This window comes from Girardinichthys multiradiatus, chromosome 11 (genome assembly GCF_021462225.1).
Source record: "Girardinichthys multiradiatus isolate DD_20200921_A chromosome 11, DD_fGirMul_XY1, whole genome shotgun sequence".
Taxonomy (NCBI): domain Eukaryota; kingdom Metazoa; phylum Chordata; class Actinopteri; order Cyprinodontiformes; family Goodeidae; genus Girardinichthys; species Girardinichthys multiradiatus.
This window is the reverse complement of record NC_061804.1, coordinates 28,743,705-28,763,082: the sequence shown is the minus strand read 5'-3', so window position 1 is coordinate 28,763,082 and position 19,378 is coordinate 28,743,705. Positions and strand designations below refer to the sequence as shown.

General features: G+C 42.7%; 1 protein-coding gene across 1 annotated transcript; it reads left to right on the top strand.

Annotated features, from left to right (window-relative positions):
• Window positions 1–306: 306 nt before the first annotated feature.
• On the top strand, window positions 307–17,563 carry LOC124875990 (potassium channel subfamily K member 4). The gene is made up of 8 exons (XM_047378447.1): window positions 307–1,000; window positions 1,911–2,040; window positions 2,321–2,597; window positions 12,496–12,619; window positions 12,715–12,875; window positions 12,959–13,145; window positions 14,882–15,045; window positions 15,219–17,563. Exons 3-8 carry the CDS (start codon window positions 2,409–2,411, stop codon window positions 15,792–15,794), a joined length of 1,401 nt encoding a protein of 466 aa, XP_047234403.1. The 5' UTR covers window positions 307–1,000; window positions 1,911–2,040; window positions 2,321–2,408; the 3' UTR covers window positions 15,795–17,563.
• Window positions 17,564–19,378: the final 1,815 nt, after the last annotated feature.

The following is a 19,378-nucleotide window of genomic DNA, read 5'->3' as shown; positions in this document are numbered from 1 at the left end:
GTTAGAATGGCCATGTCAAAGTCCAGAAATAAATTAAATAGAGAATCTGTGGCAAGATATGAAAATTGTTGTTCAAAGACACGTTCCATCAAATCTGACTGAGCTGAAGCTATTTTGCAAAGAATGTGCAAAAAAAAATTTTTTTTTCCAGATATCAGCAGCTTGGTGAGACATACGCGAGGGACATAATTGCGGCAAGAAAAAAGGAAAAAGATTTAGAAAACGATTTATATTTACCTTCCACTGCACAATTGTGCACAACTTTGTATTTGACAATCAGATTAAAATCTAATGAAACACATTAAAGTTTGTGGTATTAATGTGGCATAAGAGGTATGAAACCTTTCCAGGGCACTGTATGTGGGCTCTAATGTCCGCCCCCTGTGGTGTATGGCCAACAATCAAAGTAGAGTATTAAATTATAGACCGATGAATGAAACTCTGGGTTGAAAGCAGATGAACCAAAAATGTAAGCATGTGTATACTGACATGTCTCAATGGGCTTAAGCACAGGAACTCAAAAAATCCCTGCAGGACAACTAAGGCTTATACTCACTTGGTTAATAAATAAGGACTGAGTAGGATTTAAATAAACAAATAAATAAGTACAGCACTGATAGACCAATGTACTATAGTATGACTCAAGTAATTCTTCCCGTTTATTGCAGAGTAGCTCAAAGTAAAACAAGAATTAAACAATAAAGCAAATAATTCAGTGAATATTTGCTGAAAGACAAAAACCCTATGTCTGGCTTTACATTGCCAACCGTCATCAGAGCTTTCTCTTTAATTCCCTTTCTCACTCTGCACACAAAGTCTGTTTGATTGAGCACCGTTTTCCCCTCTGGTGCGCTCAGCACAACTCCCCTTCTTCCCTTCCCCTCCTCACACACGTTTGTGCTCACACACAATTGTCTGCATGCGGTGGCTTGAACGTCATGGGAAGCACTTGCATGGTTGTTACTGCTCATCTGGATTCCTGAGGATCCTTTAGTCTGAGGTAAGTGCACATGAGTTAAAGCTTCTGTAGCACCATTCATGATGAATATTCAAATGGACTCCTAAGTGGCAATAAAAGTGGATCGTTGTGCATTTGCACTGCTGCAGCAGCCCTGTTGGCACTTAATTCCGTTTCCTTCTATCAAGTGTCTGCCAGTGTGTTTAGCATTTATAGGTGTTTATTAACTTGACAATTTCACATTAATTGGTTACAAAGAATTTAGTTTAGTTTAATTTTGATTCTAAATGTGCAGCAGAAATGTGCTTAATAGTGTTAATAACACTTTGCATGAGCATTTTCATTAAGTATGTTGTTACATATGAGTATAATGAAGTATTTTTAGTCATTTCTGTTTTGATAGGCATTTGTCTTACATATTTTATCGCCACCTGGCTGTGATGTACTCATATTTGTAAGTGGACCGTTCCTTTGTGTATTCCTAGCAGCTATGAAACTGGTTAGAGTGCACGTCTATTTGGATGTCACTATGTGGCAGTTTACTGCCCTAGGTTTGGATCCAGACCAAACAGATCTGCTGACTAAAGAGCTACAATCTTGGGACTTCAGAGGACTATACTGCTCCTTTCTGTTTCCTACATCTAGTCCACTGATACAAAACAAATTGTGAATTGTTCTACTAGCATTCAATGATGTAATCTGCCCAAGTTAGCTCTTTTCAAATTTTTCTTAACAAAGGTGGACTTGTGCAGTCATATCTTGCAGTTTTGGTTTTAATAAAGGAGAGTGCCCCATAGATCTGAGCTGACAGGGATCAGCATCATTCTACATTGCCACTAGTCACTTGCCACTAGTGGTTTACTTTTGAGGGTGAACATTCTAGTTTGGACAGTCCAGATTGGTTAAACTTTTGTGGGATCTGAAGTGTGTCTTTGTGTGTGGTCCGGTCCAGTGTCCCCTTCCTTACAGTGTGAGGGGGACGGGTTTCCCAACGATTACGGATCCAGGGACTCGATCATCAGAGCCAATGCAAAGAAAGAGTGGAAGAGACGAAGGCGTGGGCAGATAAAGACTTCTGGCAGGTGAGTTTGATCTGTTTGTGCATTCAGGGCATGCATCATGTATGTTTTATAAACATTCACACAATGACATCTGTTCAGAGTATCATCAGGCAGGCCAGATTTTTATCTTAGTTGTTCCATCTTCTGTCTGACAGTAGTACAGCAATGACTGAGTTGATTTAATGCCTGGCACATCTAATATAACTGGCTGTCTGCTGCAGCCATGTGTGTAGTCAGAGTCACTTTCATATGCAGTGGTCAGTATAAAATCTGTGTGCTTCTGTGGTTGCTGATGTTTCAGCTGCAGCAGCTGGGATCGAGGCCCCGTCAGAGCTCAGAGTGGTACAGAGAGGCAGCAGGCTGACTTTGGACTGAGTGGCGGTGCAGCAATGCGCTGTTCAACCCTACTTGCGATCTTCACAGGAGTGCTTCTTTACTTGGTGCTCGGAGCTCTGGTGTTCCGCGCCCTGGAGGCTCCTCTGGAAGAAAAAGAGCATACACAGCTGATAAAGGACACGATGGATTTCCTGTTTAACCACTCCTGTGTTGACATTCACGACCTGAAAAAATATGTAGAGGTAAAACTGGAACTTTCAATACAAGAGCCACTTATTCTGTCACTTGTCTTGAAATATTTTGATTTTTTCTAATTTCTCTTTTCCAAAGTCAGGGAGATCATGTCTATTTTTGTTAAAATAGACATGACCGTACGTGCCTGGAATAAATGGGCTTCTTCTTGAGTCTTATTTCAGTGTTATTTACAGCATTAGTATTTAGTCTTCTTGTCCTTTCAAATCAAATTTAGGATGTGTTGGATTTTGAGCAGTTACTGTATGAAATGCTGTTTTCTCTTTTAGAAAAATTAAGATATTTAGAATCAGAAACATTTCCTTTTATTAAATATTTTTTCTTTTTCATTTACTGTTGAATTATTTATTTTAGCTATTTGGGGCACTTGCTTAAATCAGCCGAGGGAAATTCATTTATTATTATTTGCAATAATTTATTGCAAAATAAATCAAACAGATTTGCAGCCCAATCTGTTGATTTGGGCGGCATAAATGGGTCTACATTTGATTTGTTTTTGTGATTGTAATGTACAGCGCTTTGAGTGTCTCGTTACTGAAAAGCGCTATATAAATAAACTTACCTTACCTTACCTTACCCTTCAAGTAGTATTTTGGTGAAACACTTTGCTCATTCATTTTACAGGGGCATAGTATTTATAAACACCTCTATGGAATCTAATGAACCAGAGATAAAGTTACGTTGTCCCAGTGGGATTTTTTTGGCATATGGTCCTATCCTATCTTTTGCCCCAGTGTGCAGAGGGTTTAAGAAGGGTCAAAATGATCGTATTATATAAAGGTATCAGTCAGGAGAAGGATACAAACTGTTTCACAGCGTTTTTACATGTACAGGTGAATGTGTGTATGGTTGTCTGTCCTGTGTGTTTCTGTGTTGCCAGCCTGTTCAAGGTGTACCTGCCATGACCTCTGGAGATAGACACCAGCATACCGCATTACTGTAAATAAACAGTCATAGTTAATTGATGGGTCAGTAAAGGCAGTCATCAGTAATTGGAGATAATATGGTACCACACGGACTTAACTAAAGGAGGGCTGTCAAGGCAAATTTCTGCCAAGGACTATATGTGACAACAATATTTTATGTTATGCATGTCTGGATTAGGGAGTCGGGCTGAAGGAGATGATCAAAATATGAAGTTTCAAATCGCTTTGAGTTATGAACCAAAACCTTCAGCTGTCTTATAGAAAGCTGAAGACCAACAGATATTTTACTTTTTCAACCACATATTTGTTTTTATATTTGCAGATTTTTTAATTGCATGGTCTTTTTTTTGGTAGGGACCTCTTGTCTAATTTAGCGTTTATTGGTTTTGTGTCTGGATCTAATTCATATTTTTATATTTACTGTGAAGCATTGTGTCTCTGTTGTGTGGATTTATAGAGTGACCCCCTCAGTTTTGTTTAGCAGGATATGTGCAGCAGATTTTTGTTGCTTTACCAGATAGAACAGGTGTGATCAGAGCAGCTATGTGACGTTGGTTTTGCTGCAGTGTGCGTGTAAGTACCAGAAAGTTGATCCACACGTAAGCTGAGCATTTACACTGCTGGTTTGGCAACTGGGTTGTGATCCAAAGATACCTGTCTTCGCTTCAGAAAGAACATCGTAAATGACTGTTTTAGCTTGGTATGTTATCTATAATTGCAATGGCTGACATTTGCCAAAAGGTTAAAGTGACTGAAGGACATCAGAAAAGTAAAAAGTTTGTTTGTAGAGTATTTTAGAGAGAAATCAAACGTATATGAAAGAATGATATCTGACTATTAGAACTTATCTATATCTAGAGTGAACAAAGTTATAGCTGATCCAATCATAGTTGGACAACTCTTTGTTCAGGCGTGAACCCATTAGGTAGCATCACTCATATTTGAAGTTATTTCTACAAAAGGACACAGCCCAAAGTAGTTTCATATCAGCAGACCTGATTTTCTTTCCATGTTTGATCTAACACTTCACGCCTCTCTTTATTAAAAACGTCTGATTTGAATAACAAAATTCATAATCAATATGCTGTACAATAGTGCCTGTCTATATAGTTTAGACTGTTTCTTTTGTGCTAGCTGGTGCTAACTACTTAGCAGGTAAAAGGCTAATGTGATTTTAAGTGAACAAACATCTTCTCTGGTGAACTAAAGTCATTAACACAACCTACTGACATTAAAATTATTATACAACATAATTCTATCATCTTGCCATTTCTTATTTCATCCCATGGAACAGGTTCATTGAAGTTTTTAAGGTCATTGAGGTGTACAAAATGGCAGTCTCTTTAGAATGATGGGTCTCCTGGTCTTTTCTTTAACCCAAAACAAATGGGTAACAATTTTTGACCCAATGTTTGGTTATAACTACCGAGCTTCTGTTTCAACACCGTAAACTCAGGATAAGCGGGTATAGATGACTGGATGGATTTGAGAGTGTGCTATTGCTCGATACATTCCTACATTAGTTGTGTTAAATGAAAAGGACAGATATTATTGACAAAACTAGCTTACAAAAACATACCACTCAACATTTTATCAACTTAAAATGAGAAAAATCTTAATAAAAAGCAATTCATTTCTCTGTATGAGACAGCCATGTTAGATCTTAGGTTCATGGCTGTGGAGAATGCATTCGTCACTAATAATTCTGGAACAAGTCACATAGTAAGAATTACAACTTAGAAAGTCATAGGTTTCTCAACAATCCTGAACTCAGACTTACGCATTGCTGCTTTGCTACTAAGCAGTGGTGATTGCACTTCAGTTTATATTTCATCAAATTTGTCACACACATAGTAGCTCTGTCCAAGCACCATTTGTGGAGACGCTGCTGAAAGCTTGAAGGCATAACCTGGAGCATAACACGTTAATCAGCTAAAGCTAATAGTAGCTAGCTCAGAGATTGGAAACAACAACGAACAAAACCTGTTGGCTTTCTACGTTTTAAGCTGCCTGAGATATCCATATCTAAGTTCTTACTTCCAAACTAAAATTAAAACTTTGGAAAAGAAAGGAGGTATTGCTTTTATTTTCGTTTTGAAGTTGGTATGTCTGACTTGGAATCTATATTACCTGGACTCTGAGTTCAAAGCATGATGTTAAATTAAAATGCTTTGGCAATTGCATTAATTCATAATTATCTACTTTTTCAGACAAGCCAAAACTAAACAGCAAAAAAAACCTTCTGCATAGATTAGATAGCATATGTATTACGCTACTTCATTTTCTAAATCAAACAATGTTTTAACGGTGGTATTAATGTTACATTAACTGATATTATTACATAGTATACAAGAGAGTATTAAAAATATTTTATTATCACAATTTTACATTTACATGCAGTATCAAGAAATCTTTATTTCAATTTGTAGGGAAAAAAAATTAACAGGGAATAACATTGAGGATAATTTCAATGACCCTACCTTGAAATATGTGTCTAGAACAGCTACTCAACAGGACTATGCAAGTAATGACAGCTTACATAAGAACTGCTGTCCTTTTATTTATGGTTGAGTTGGCAGCCCTCACATAGTTATTCCTCAGATGTTGATCCCTGCCCCAAGTTGGTATTGTGTGTTAGGTTTCAGTGAGTCATGTGTTAGAGGCTCAACAACTCTTTGATTCAATCAAAGTTTTATCTTAGTATGTTGCAGGACTAAAGCCACATAGTTCTAAGGAGCAGGTTTTTGAACATTAGAAAATTTAGTGAGTGGATACTAAGGGGTTCGTTTGTGTGTATGGTGAGGGCAAAGCTATTTTTGAACATATCTGCTGCTGTGATTACAATCAAGTGAACAAGTTGGGAACTGTTTTTAATGTTATGATTTTCTACAAGCATCTACACTATATTGCTAAAATTACTGGGTCATACCAAGCCAATGAATTCCTGTGTTCCACTCACTTCCATGGCTGCAGGTGCTTGAAGTTTTGTGTGGAGAAACTTGACTGGCCTCCACAGAGTCCTGACATTAACCTTCTTGAACACCTTTGGGATAAATTAGAGCGGAGGCTTCAATTTTTCTCATCCAACTATGAACACAGTCCTAAACCTTGTGGAAGATGTTTACAGAAAACTTGAATTTCCTATTGCTGGCTAGAATGGTTCCATTACCAACCTGGACCTTATAGATTAAGGATAGGATGTTATCAAAGTTTATGTACATGTAAAAAGAAAGATACGTATGCAACTATGGTTCTACGAATCCCAGATGACCGCCAGAGGGCGGTGCTGAAAGCACAAAATGACTAATACCAACCATGTCATGAGGAATCCTGAGCACATACCTCACTGAGAGGGCCCAGCGGAGCCTCGCAAAAAAACCTGGCCCAGGGAATGAGAGGTGGCTACATCAACGTTGTAGAACCTGGTAAACGTGCTTGGGGAAGCCCATGAAGCAGCAGCAGATATGGCCTCCAGCGGAACCCGCATCATAGCAGCCAAGGAAGCAGAGACGTTCCTGGTAGAGTGGGCCTTCACACGGTCTGGCAGCGGACGGCGTCCCGCACTGTGTGGCAGATGACATTCACAATCCAGTGGGAGAGACGTTGTCTAGAAAGAGGACGACCCAGCCACAGCACAGGAAAAGCTGGTCTGAGCGTCTAACAGCTTCAGTGGCCACAACGATGGTAAATGGACTGAATTTATATAGCGCCTTTCCAGTCATACAGACCGCTCAAAGCGCTTTACACTAGAGCCACATTCACCCAATCGCACTCACTAACGCTCAAACATTCATACACCAATACACAGATCAGTAGGCAATTTGAGGTTAAGTGCCTTGCCCATCGACATACAGCACGAGGAAGCTGGAATCAAACCCACAACCTTCCGATTGAAAGACAACTACTCTTCCTACTGAGTCACAGTCGCCTCATATGCCTCCAGTGCCCGTACTCGTTGCACCTCACTGAGGCCGAAACCAAGTCAATCTCATTGGCTGGTTACGGTGCAAACTGGACAACACCTTAGGCACAAACGCAGTGTTAGGCCACAAGGCAACACCAGAATCATCTGGACCCCATTGGAGACATGACAGAAAGAGCATGCAGCTCGCCAGCCCTCTTAGCCGAAACAATAGCTAACAAAAAGCAGTCTTATATGAGAGCCACTTGAGGTCCTCCTGCACAAAAGGCTCGAAAGGGGAGCAGTACAAAGCTTCGAGAACCAAGGGCAGATCCTAATGGGGCACTCTCCGAACCAGCGGTGGGCGCAACCTACGCGCACTGCGCAGAAAAAGAGAAACCATATCATGGTTCTCCACCGTTTGGTTGTCAACAGATGCATGATGACATGAAATTGCTGCGACATATACCTTGAGGGTCGAAGGAGAGCAGCCCTTATCAAGCAGAGACTGGAGAAACTCCAGAATAGTGGACACCGGACAAGAAACTGGATTTTCATTGCGGGCAGAACACCAAAAAAGATTCCATCTGTTGACATACTGCTGACGAGTAGAGGGTGCCCTAGCACTCAATGTAGTGCGCCTGACAGGATCCGAACACCCAGTCAGCCTCCCAATGGCCATGCCCACAGCTGGAGACATTGAGGGTCGGGTTGTTATATCCGCCCCCCCAACTGGGACAGCAGGTCCATCCTGGTTGGAAGACCCCATTGGGTGCAGTGACACAGACTCCAAAGCAGCGGAAACCACGGCCGCGCTGCCCATAATGGAGCCGTCAGCAACAACCTGTGGCCCTCTCCGAGAACCCTCCGTAGAGTAGGCCAAATCAGCGAGAGAGGCGGAAAAGTGTACAGGAGAACCCGAGCCCAGGGATGAGCTAGCACATCCTGGTCCAGTGCACCTGAAGCTCCTGTTAGGGAATACCACAGGGGGAAATGAGTTGACTCCTCCGTGGCAAACAGATCCACCTCCGCCTGACCAAAGCACCCCCAGATTATGCGCACCACATCGCAGTGAAGGGACCACTCTCCCGGAGCAGGGGTCTGGCGAGAGAGAGAGAGTCTGCAACCTGATTGCGCTCCCAGGGTAAATACGTCACTCATAGGGTGGACAGATGAAGAGAGGCCCACTCCAGAAGATCCCTGGACACCTCTAGAAGGCGCGCCGATCTGGTGCCTCCCTGATGGTTAAAGTGGTAAACGACAGAGGTATTGTCTGTTCGAACTAGCACATGTCGTCCCTCTAGGTGGGGCAGAAAGCGCCTGAGGGCCATGTGTACAGCCCGCAGCTCCATCACGTTTATGTGTTCGAAGTGCTCCTGCTGACGCCAAAGACCCTGGACCGCTCTCTGCTGCCACACAGCACCACAGCCCATGGGGCTGGCATCTGTTGTGACCACCTCCCTGCGACACACCACTAACCCCATAAGGACGCCCTTGGACAAATAGGTCTCGTCTCACCATGGAGCTAGGGCACAAAGGCAAGTCCACATCACTGTGAGCCTGCGACGCCTGCGACGCCTGGCGTCCAGGCGAAAGCTGTTGAGCCACCTCCGCAAAGGATGCAGAAGGAGCAAACCCAAGGGCACAACACGAGTGACTGAAGTCAGTTTGCCTAGCAGCAGCAGGAAGCTGATGTAGGGAAACCACCTGCCTGGCCTGAATTGATTGACCAACTGGAGTATGTCGGCCACCCTGAAAACAGATGGACAAGCCCTCATAGTAGTCGAGTCCAAAAGCATCCCAGGAAAAGTGGTCATCTGTGACGGAACCAGGCAACTCTTTGCCAAGTTGACTTTGAGGCCCTACTGCGACACATGAGCAAGAAGGCGGCACGCATCTTGGGAGGCACCTGCCCGAGAGGGGGCACAAAGGAGCCAGTCGTCCTGGTATGGAAGAATGGCGATGTTTTGCCGCAATGAGCACATGAAAGTAGTTGTCCATCAGATCTATTGATGGACACCTACTTTCATGTAGTCTCCCTTCACATGTAGTTTCATGTAGTCTCCCTTCACAACAGCCTGAAGAACGTCTGACATCATAAGCATGTGGAAGGGAAGCACCCGCAGGAACTGATTGAGTCCCCTCAGATCTAAAATGAGGCGAAAACCGCCTGTTTTCTTTGGCATGACAAAGTACATCGAATAGTAGCCCCTGGGTTGCCGCAGAAGGTCTACAGCCTAGATTGCACCCTTGGCCAGGAGGGCGGAAAGCTCCTGGTCCAGTGCTTGGGATTCACCAGGTCGGCAATAACAATCACTTTGACCCAGCGTGAAAAGGGGGGCTGCCGTCAGAACTGTAGCCTGTAACCGTGGGTCAAAGTGGCTATCACCCACGGATCCACAGTATGAGCACCCCAGAAACTGAGCTGCTGATGGGAAAAATGTCCGACGGCCGGCCTGGTGGCATCATCTTCGATCCCCACTGCCCCTGGGAGCCCTGGGGTGGGGGCGACCAGGATCCCGGGTCTGTCTAACTGGGCGGCGGACTGGCTGACGAATGTCCCTGCCGGGTCTCTGCCGCACCTCTCGGGGATAGAAACCCCCAGATCTATCTCAATCCTGAGGTGGCAGCCGAGCACTTGGGCTAACGGAAGGACGGCTCAAGCGCTGAGGAGGAGGAGGGGGCATCCTCCTGCGGAGGCTAGAAAGCTGCTGGCTAGTCTGGTGTGCCTGAACAGTTCGCTCCAGTGCCTCCACAGCTCCTGATCCGAACAACTCCCCAGGGCACGACTGGGACACCCCTGAGGGTCCGATGGCATGCTTCGGTCAGAGGAGACTGCGCCAGCCAGACCTGTCGATAAGCTTGAGCGAGAAAAGACATGACACGGCCGAGCTCTCTGGTCATCAGCGCAAAAGCCTGCAATGCTGCGTCGCTAAACCCAACTGCTGCAGTTGCACCACCAGCACCCTGAAGGGATGCACAGAGGGCAAACATGAGATGTGCCATGGAATTGCCAAGGCGGCCAGCACGCACTCCTGCATTACATGCTTTACACAGGAGATCATCCATAACCTGACATTGAGTACGTGGGCAGCGGACATTAGGACGCAGGGCTTCATCTGGTGACACGATCAGTGAAGCAACAGCAGGTTCAACTGCTGGCATAAGGTCCAGGCCTGCCTTGACTGACTCGTGGATGGCAGCCAACACTCGGCCGTCTGTGGAGAGACGTGACAATGCTCTTGGGTCCCACCAACAGGTGTGCAACTCCCTCGGGTATTCCTCTGACGGAGGGACAGAAAAGGGAGTAGGAGCCCGTCCACGCCTGAAAAAGGCACTTCCGGAAGCAGACACCTCTACTAGCGGGAGTTCCAGTTAGCTGCCTCAAGGCCATAGACATGACCTCGTGCATAGAGCGGTCACTGGGCTCACCAACTGCACTTTGCGAAGAAAATAAGCCAGTCTCAGAGGCTTGGGAGGACTGCGCCTCCTCCTCATCTCTAAATTGAGAGGCCAACGCAGCCAGAGAGAAAACATCGTCCTCCACAGACAAATCAGGCATGGGTGGAGAAGAGAGCCCAGCAGTTGGAAGTGAGGCATCAGAATGACGCGTTTGCAACAATGACTTCATCTCTCCCAACTCTGTCGATAGCTGCTCAACCCTTGTGGCCAGGCCCTGGTCAGACTTAGCTCGCTTCCTCCTAGAGGGGGTCATAGATATTGTGTTCTCACCACGGCACTTTCAACGCCTGAGGGGGGCCACCTGTCCAGAAGGCGGGAGGTCAGCATCATCCTGAGGGCACAACTGAGCCAACCGAGCCACCCTTAATGCACGGGGCATGAAACTACAATTCATGCAGGGGTTCTCAGACAGCGCATCCACCAGGTGATCACGTCCAAGGCAGTTAGGGCACAGGTCATGGCCATCGTCTGCCTGAAGCACAGCCCCACAATCCATGCAGCAGTGGGAGCCATCCATGTCCAAGAATGAAAACAAGGCTCACCCCAATTCAGATGGGAAAATAAATACGCTAAAATCGGGAGAGGGGGCGCAGACGCAGCCGTTACCAATTATAGCAGAGCAGGCAAACGAAAAGAGGCCAGGCACAACTGAGAAAATACCTGTCACTAGGTATCAAAAAACAAAACTAAAAACAGCTTAACACTATAAGCTGAACAGACCACACGATTGATTACACTGGGAGAGAGGGCGAACACCGCTGCCATCACCAGGTATAGAGCCAAATTAACAGCAGCCAAGCTGCAATAACACCACAGACACAGTAACAATAAGCTGTGAGTTGGGAAAGGGGGCGCAAACGCTGCCGTCACCAACAAATAGCAAACTTACCTGCAGAAATCCTTCACTAAGATCAACCCGTTGCAGCCCTAGGAGGGCGAAAATACCGCAACTCCAGCAAGCAAGCGACAGGGCATCCAGGCAACGGGGAAGCAAAGCTCATATGAACAGCACGCAAGAAGAAATAAGGAACAGAGCCTCGGATGACGTAGGCATATATAGCCTCTGGTCATCCGGTGTGTCACAGGTGTGACTGTTGGTATAATTACTGCGCATGGTTGAAGGGAACAGTCAGTGCTTTCATCCCTTCGGTAGGGGTGAAATAGAACTAGACCAATACTTTTGGCAATGTATTGTATATCTCAATCCTTTGAATTCCTACAAACACAAAAAAGCGATTCTCATGAAGATAACCTTGAGCATATGCATGAAAAAACACATTGATCAAACAATCACAGACTCATCTGTGCAGTTAAACACCTTCAGCTTATTAGTTATAATCATGTGTGCAAGGAGCATGTAAATTTGTTAAATTTGCATGAATTTTGAGTTAATAAATATGTTTGTGTAGCAGCAGAAAACAGCTCAAAACAAAACGGAATCAAAAATAAGATCCTCAGAGCTGCCAGTGATTAGATTTTCTTTGGAGAAAATGATACCAGTATATTTCTCGCTCTATTTCATGGACTTTCTTTACATTGACATCGCATATTTCTATACACCTTTACCTTAGTAATGTCTTCTGCTTTGTCCTTTCTCAGAAGGTGCTTGGTGCTGAGGGTGCAGGAGTGAGTGCTAAAGCTGCTATAGCAAATGAGACCTTTGCCACCAACTGGGATGTAGCCAGTGCCCTTTTTTTCTCAGGGACAATCATAACGACCATTGGTAAGTGTCTGCTAAAACATGCACAGTGTGGACACTGTAGGTAACTGTGTTGGCTTATATCATTTGCTTCCTCACCTCTGACATGACATGTACAGGCTATGGAAACATATCCCCAAAGTCAAATGGAGGGAAGCTCTTCTGCATCTTTTACGCACTGGTGGGAATCCCAATGTTTGGTATCCTGCTTGCTGGGGTTGGTGACCATCTTGGTACTGCACTGAGGAATACTGTTGCCAAAATAGAGAAACTCTTTCTGGTCAGGTTTCATAGTACCTAAAAATGATCTTTTCATTTTAGGTTTTGTTTGTGTTATACTATTTTGTCTCACTTTGTTGACAGAAATGGCACGTCAGTCCGACCATTGTGCGTGTGATCTCAGCAGTCCTGTCCATCCTGCTGGGTTGCTTGCTTTTTGTTGCTGTGCCAATTTTTGTTTTTCAAAAGGTGGAGGACTGGACCCTTCTGGAATCGGCCTACTTTGTGGTTATCACACTGACCACGGTGGGCTTTGGTGACTATGTTGCAGGTAAACAAACAGCAAGGACTTACCTGGCATTTTTAACAAATCTTAAGTGCTTAAGTAGAAGGCAGTTTGACTTCTTCACTTGTTTCTTGAAGATGTTTTGCCTCTCATCCAACAGGCTGCTTCAGATGCCCTCTACTTAAGTACATGGTTCTCGTGTCTTGAATGACTGATAATCTACACCAGCATATTTTCCCCAAAAGTGGAACCAATCCCCAAAATAGACAATAATGTTTTTTGATATAAGTGTTTAAATTTCACTATTATGTGGAAATACTGAAGCAACATCTCAAGACATGAGGCAGGAAATTAAGGCACAAATGGTTCTTCCAACTGGACAATGTCACTAAACACATATTAGTTTTGTTACAAAGTTGCTTAAGTACAACAAAGTCAGATTTTGAAAATGCTTTCAGAAAGCCCTGATCTCAGTCCCTCAAAAAATTGGTGGTCAAAGCAGAAAGGTGTCTGTGAGAAGGGCAGTCTACAACCCCTACTTACACCAGCTCTGGGCCAAAATTACAGCAAACTATTATAAGTAGCTTGTTAAAAAATATCCAAAATGTTAGACCCAAGTTATACAATTTAAAGGCCTTTCTATCAGATGCTAAGAAAACATATGTAAATCTCTGAATTTAAAGACAGTTGCAATGTTTTGAGGGTGTTCAAGTTTTATTTTGGGTCTTGCCTCTTATCATGATTGTTTCCCAGATGGTGCTCTATTTCATTCCTTTAGGTTTAGTTTCTTACTTGTTTTGGTTATGGTGCATTTTAGTTCTGTTACTTTTAAATGTATCCTTTGGTCTCATTATCATTGTTTCTCTGTTCAGTTTCAACCAGGCTTTGTTTCCACTGCCACCATTATAAGCCTCATTTGGTCCACCTGTTTCATGCCAATCATTTCCTTTTCACCTGTGTCATCTACTATTTTTACTCTGCTGTTCCCTAGCTGGTTCATACTGTTTGCCAAGCCTGTTTATGTCCATGACTGTTCCATGCCATGTCTGTGCTGTTGATGCCACGTCTGCTCTTGTTCATGCATGGATTTTTGCCTTTGCTCCATGTTTCGCTCACCTCATGCCTGCTTTTTCGCCTTTTTGTTTATGAAATTCTTTAAATCACCGAACCGTTCTGGCCTGCCTGTCTGTAACTGCATCATACTGCAAGAGCTACTTTCCTTACACTGGTATAAAAATGTTCCAAAGTTAAATCTCTCGCTCATTATTCTGGAAATCCTTTGGTTAATCCTGACTGGTCTGAAATTGGAGAAATTCTCACTAATTCAATGTCAGACAGGGAGAAAAAATTGTATGTGTATTTTTATACAGTATATGGAAAAATCTGGTTTCATCTATAGATATTTATTGTGTTATTGCAAAATAACTCAAATTAACAGAACTGTTTGACCCTTTTTGAGATATATTTAGCCTTTTTGCTGAAATTATTGATCTGTAGACACATAGCAGATGTGACTTAATTAGGCATCCATTAATAAATGTCAGTTGTAATGCTTTAAGTTCTCTTATGCATAGACAGCGTCATTAATTATTCAAATGTTTTCTGTGAGAGGTAAATTATTGATCACATTGTCTCCTAAACAACATGCAATGGATAGATGGATGGATGGATGGATGGATGTATAGATGGATGTATAGATGGATGTATAGATGGATGTATAGATGGATGGATGGATGGATGGACTGCCATTAACATTTGTATACTTTGTATTTGTATCAAAGGGGAAAGTGAATATGTGAGCAGTATAGGAAACAACAATTTCTCGGAGTACTGGTATAAGCCTTTGGTGTGGTTCTGGATTCTCCTGGGTCTTGCATACTTTGCTTCCATCCTGGCTATGATCGGTAACTGGCTCCGGGTTCTATCAAAGAAGACCAGGGCTGAGGTACTTTCTTTCTCAGTTTTTTTTCTGCTTTTTGTACAACACAATGTGTTTTTGTCAAGGAGAGGTGCAACAGTAGAAGGTGATGAATGACTTTCTACAAAACCAGAGATTAAAAACATTGAGACATTCTGTTCAGATCACGAGACGATAAAGTTTTTATGTTTTTATTTCAGATGGAGGAACTGAGAGCCCATGCCACTGACTGGACTCAGAACATCCAGAACATGTCAGTGGACTTTCGTATTCCAGGAAACTTAGATGACCACTTCAAGCACCGCCGGCGAAAGCGTCGCCATCGCAGCCATGGTCACAGCCACTCAGCTAATGGGGCCCCAGGAAAAAAAGAAGCGCAGAATGAGAGTCAGACCGAATCTGGGTCATACTCTTCCTCCTATTCTTCTTCTGAATCAGAATCCGGATCAGAAACAGAAACTGACTCTCAGGCCACGCAGACCGACCGGGTTCCCGCAACAGAGGCTCCTCCAGAGTCCGTCCTGCCACAGCCTCTGGACTACTTGGCGGAGAACCTTGCCTTCATTGACGAGTCCTCAGATGCTCAGAGTGGCAACCTGCATTTGGAACCCGTGCTGGAGTCGAAACAACCCAACTCTCGTCGGGCAAAGAGGAGACGCCACAGACGGCCTACTCATAGAAAAAGTTCTAAAACTAACTACTCCAACAATAACAAAAAGCAGCCCAATGGAAACACAACACCTGTTCCAGATCTTCCAAAGAAGCCTCTCGACTGAGAGTACTACCACCTTGTGAGACTTTAAATATAACTGCTGACAGAGGAGTTCTCAGTGTAGCAGTAACTTTTTTGCGAATGATGGCTATATACAGTCAGCTAAGATGAAGGCACAACGCTGATGCCTTATCAACCTTTGTGTGGTTTGCTATATAACTTTTCTCTTTGCATGTGAGTGCATATGCGGCAGTCAAAGCAGATGAACAGATGTTAATGCCAGAAGTTCGACAACTATGTGAGGAGTGACTGCTCTCTACTGTTCCAAAACGGTATTGCGCTACCACTGTGTCAAAATGAAGTACTTTTTTACTAATCCAGGTACTGCAACCAAATTTGTGTGACCAGAAACTTGCTACATCAGCCTGACGCTCAATTTCGAGAAAGTTTGCTCTTACCTGAGACTATTATCCTTGAATCATGCCAACAATCAAACAGGTTTACTTTTTGGTACCTAACTAGTTTGTAAAAATAATATGCATACCCAGGTCATTTGCATTTTTGCTGGTCAGATTCATCAGTGCTACTATTCTGCATAAATAAATTTAAGGACTTTTTTTTTAAAAGTCAGTGTTGTACAGCTTGTTCTCTTTCTCTGACTTCCAACTGTTAAGAAACAGGCTATACCAAGAAATTCACACATGCAAATCAATGGCTAGTCCACTTGGGTCTAATTTAATTTTAATAAAGCTGAATAGACACCATCATTAAGACCAAGGAATGAAGCAGATAAGTCAGGGAGAAGGTTGTGGAGATGTTAAAAAGAGAGCTAGCTTAAAAAACAAGATTTCAATTTTGAACATCTCACTGAGCACTTTTCAATCCCTCATCTAAAAATGTCAAACGTCCTGTTCACAGAGGTCACAACAGGACTTTAAACACAGTCAGAGGATGCAAAAGACTTGAGGCTAAGTTGGAGGTTCACCTTCTAGTAGGACAAAGACCCTTAACCTACAGCCAGAGTGACAGTGAAATGGTTTAGATCAACATTTAGACTTAAATTCAGTCAGTCAGTCAGTCAGTCATTTTCTACCGCTTATTCCATAGTGGGTCGCGGGGAAGCTGGTGCCTATCTCCAGCAGTCTATGGGCGAGAGGCAGGGTACACCCTGGACAGGTCGCCAGTCCGTCGCAGGGCAACACACAAACAACCATGCACACACTCATTCATACACCTAAGGACTTAAATTCAATTGAGAATTTTTAACAAGACCTCAAAATGACTAATTACAGAAGCTCTCCAACCACTGCTAAAGTCTATCTATCAAACTGGGCTTCTTAACCCTGAGGCAGTCGTTGCCACTGAACGGCACATCTTAGCTGTGGTTAAGGACAATGTTCACAGTTCACATTCATAGCTAGCAAATTTGATTTTAGCATTAGCACTACTGCAAAACAAACTGAAGTTGCTGGCTTAGTTATTTTGCAATAAACAATGGGGAAAGATGTAGTGTCTAGTTGTGCAAAGCTGGAAGAGACATACTCTAAAAGATTTGCAGCTGTAATTTCAGCAAATATGTATCATTTGCCACTTTGTCCTTGTCTGTCACATTAATTCCTCTAAAAATACACTGGAGTTTATGTCATGGGATGTGAAAAAAATCTGCAAGTATACATATACTTTCACTGAGCACTGTAAAAGCTGACAAGGAGATGAGCTTCCTTAATTTTCATTCACTTATCCCTTTTATCTTTATCCTGTATATCTTGTTTCTACTGTCATCATTCCTATTTGAAGTATAAAGAATGTAATAAAGGGTTATACTGTGCCTTACTCCTGTAGCCGTCGGTTCAGTCGCTTTAACCTATGTTGAAGCTTTACAGGTGATCCCCGTAAGTGATACTCTGCTGGAAACTCGAGCTTAATTCAGTCTGAAACAGGCACCAAGGAAAAGTGCTGTTGTGGCTCCACTTTTACCAGTTCTCGTATCTCTCGGTTATTTTCAGTTAGCAAAACAGCCAGATGCTCATAACAATCTTTTTATACAATTGCTTGTCGAAGAAAATAAATGCTGACTTTTATGTCTTTGAAAACAACCAGCAGATGGCAGACAAGATGCAGCAACACAGTACTTCAATACCTTTGTGGTGCTGGAGAGAAATCTTTAATTTACCTTCTGATTGTGGATTTTTATTCATCTTAATTACTTAATATAAGGCTATTTTTAACATGCCTATCAGTCCACCCACTCTCAGGTTTGCCAAATGAGAACATTTAAAGGAGCAGAATCACTGAGTGCTCATATAATAATCTAGCCTTTAGAAATCTGACACTTTCCTCAAGGACATGTCCAAAGAAAAGAAAACGTTCGGGGATTGCAGCCAGGAATTCAGGAAGGAGAGAAGATGAACAAAGACAGTGGGTGACCTTTTACTGGAGGACACACTCTCAGCTGCTATAACGTCATCCACTGCAGCCTCCATCTGCTGCCGCTAGAGGACGAATGGTGGGCAACGTCTGAAGTGATGAGGCACACTCCTGACCTGAATTCAATGGGAAAATCCTTGCTCAATTTAGATCCAAATATGGTGTTTCTATCGTACTTCGGATACCCCAATTTATAAACTGCAGTTTTTGTGTTATTAAAAGATAAATAAGGGGTTCCCATGATCAGAGTTTTTTTTCTAATTTATTGAGGACACATTAGTAGTCTAGATATAAAATAAACAAGACATCTATACAGAAAAGAAGTTAGTTATTTTGCCAGTGCTGCACTTCATTAACATGTTCTCTGATCTTAGCTCAGGAAAACAATGGTAGACCTTGACCTTATGGGTAATTATTACAACTTAACTTGTAAAATCTGAATGCTTAAAGTTAACAAGACATTATTAAGATTTTTAAACTGTGTTTCTCTTGTACTACATTTTTGGTAACCTTGCTTGGATCTGGCTCCTCATTTTTGGCCATCAATCTGCAGCAAACAAGACCAGCTTTACTTCAGCCTTATATTTAAGTGAGTGCACGGTTACTATACTGAATCCACTGTTATGAAACGGGCTTGAACAGTTGATAAATCTTATTTTGGTTTATTATTATGTGAGTTTAAAAGGTAAATCAACCAATTTCTATAAAGAACTTGCCAATTACTAAGGTAGTTTGTTAAACTGGTTTATTAGAACCAAATAATAAGAATGGGCTTGACACCAAGGCAATAAATATTACCGAAATACTACAAATCGCTTTAAATATATTCTTTGAGGGTAAATTGTGAACATCTTCCCTGAAAGCCAGAGCTAAGATGTGCTGTGGCAATGACAGCCTTAGGGTTTAAGAAGCCAAAGTTCCTAGCAAATTATATTTTAGCATTAGTGCTATTGCTAAGCTAGCTGACGCTGGATGCAAATTTCAGCTCTTGGCCCAACACAGAAACCTACTTACCACAAGTCCTACGACTGGTTCTTAACTTTACTGAGAAGATATATTCATTTATAATATCTAAAAGCTGCATACAAAACTACCAAAACGTTTCCTAGGTAACAAAAGGGACATACGGAATCGACCTTGCATTAAATCATAACCGCATGGGGGACATTTATACCAGCTTTGACAACTGCAGATTTAATGTAATTTCTTAGAATTTAATCA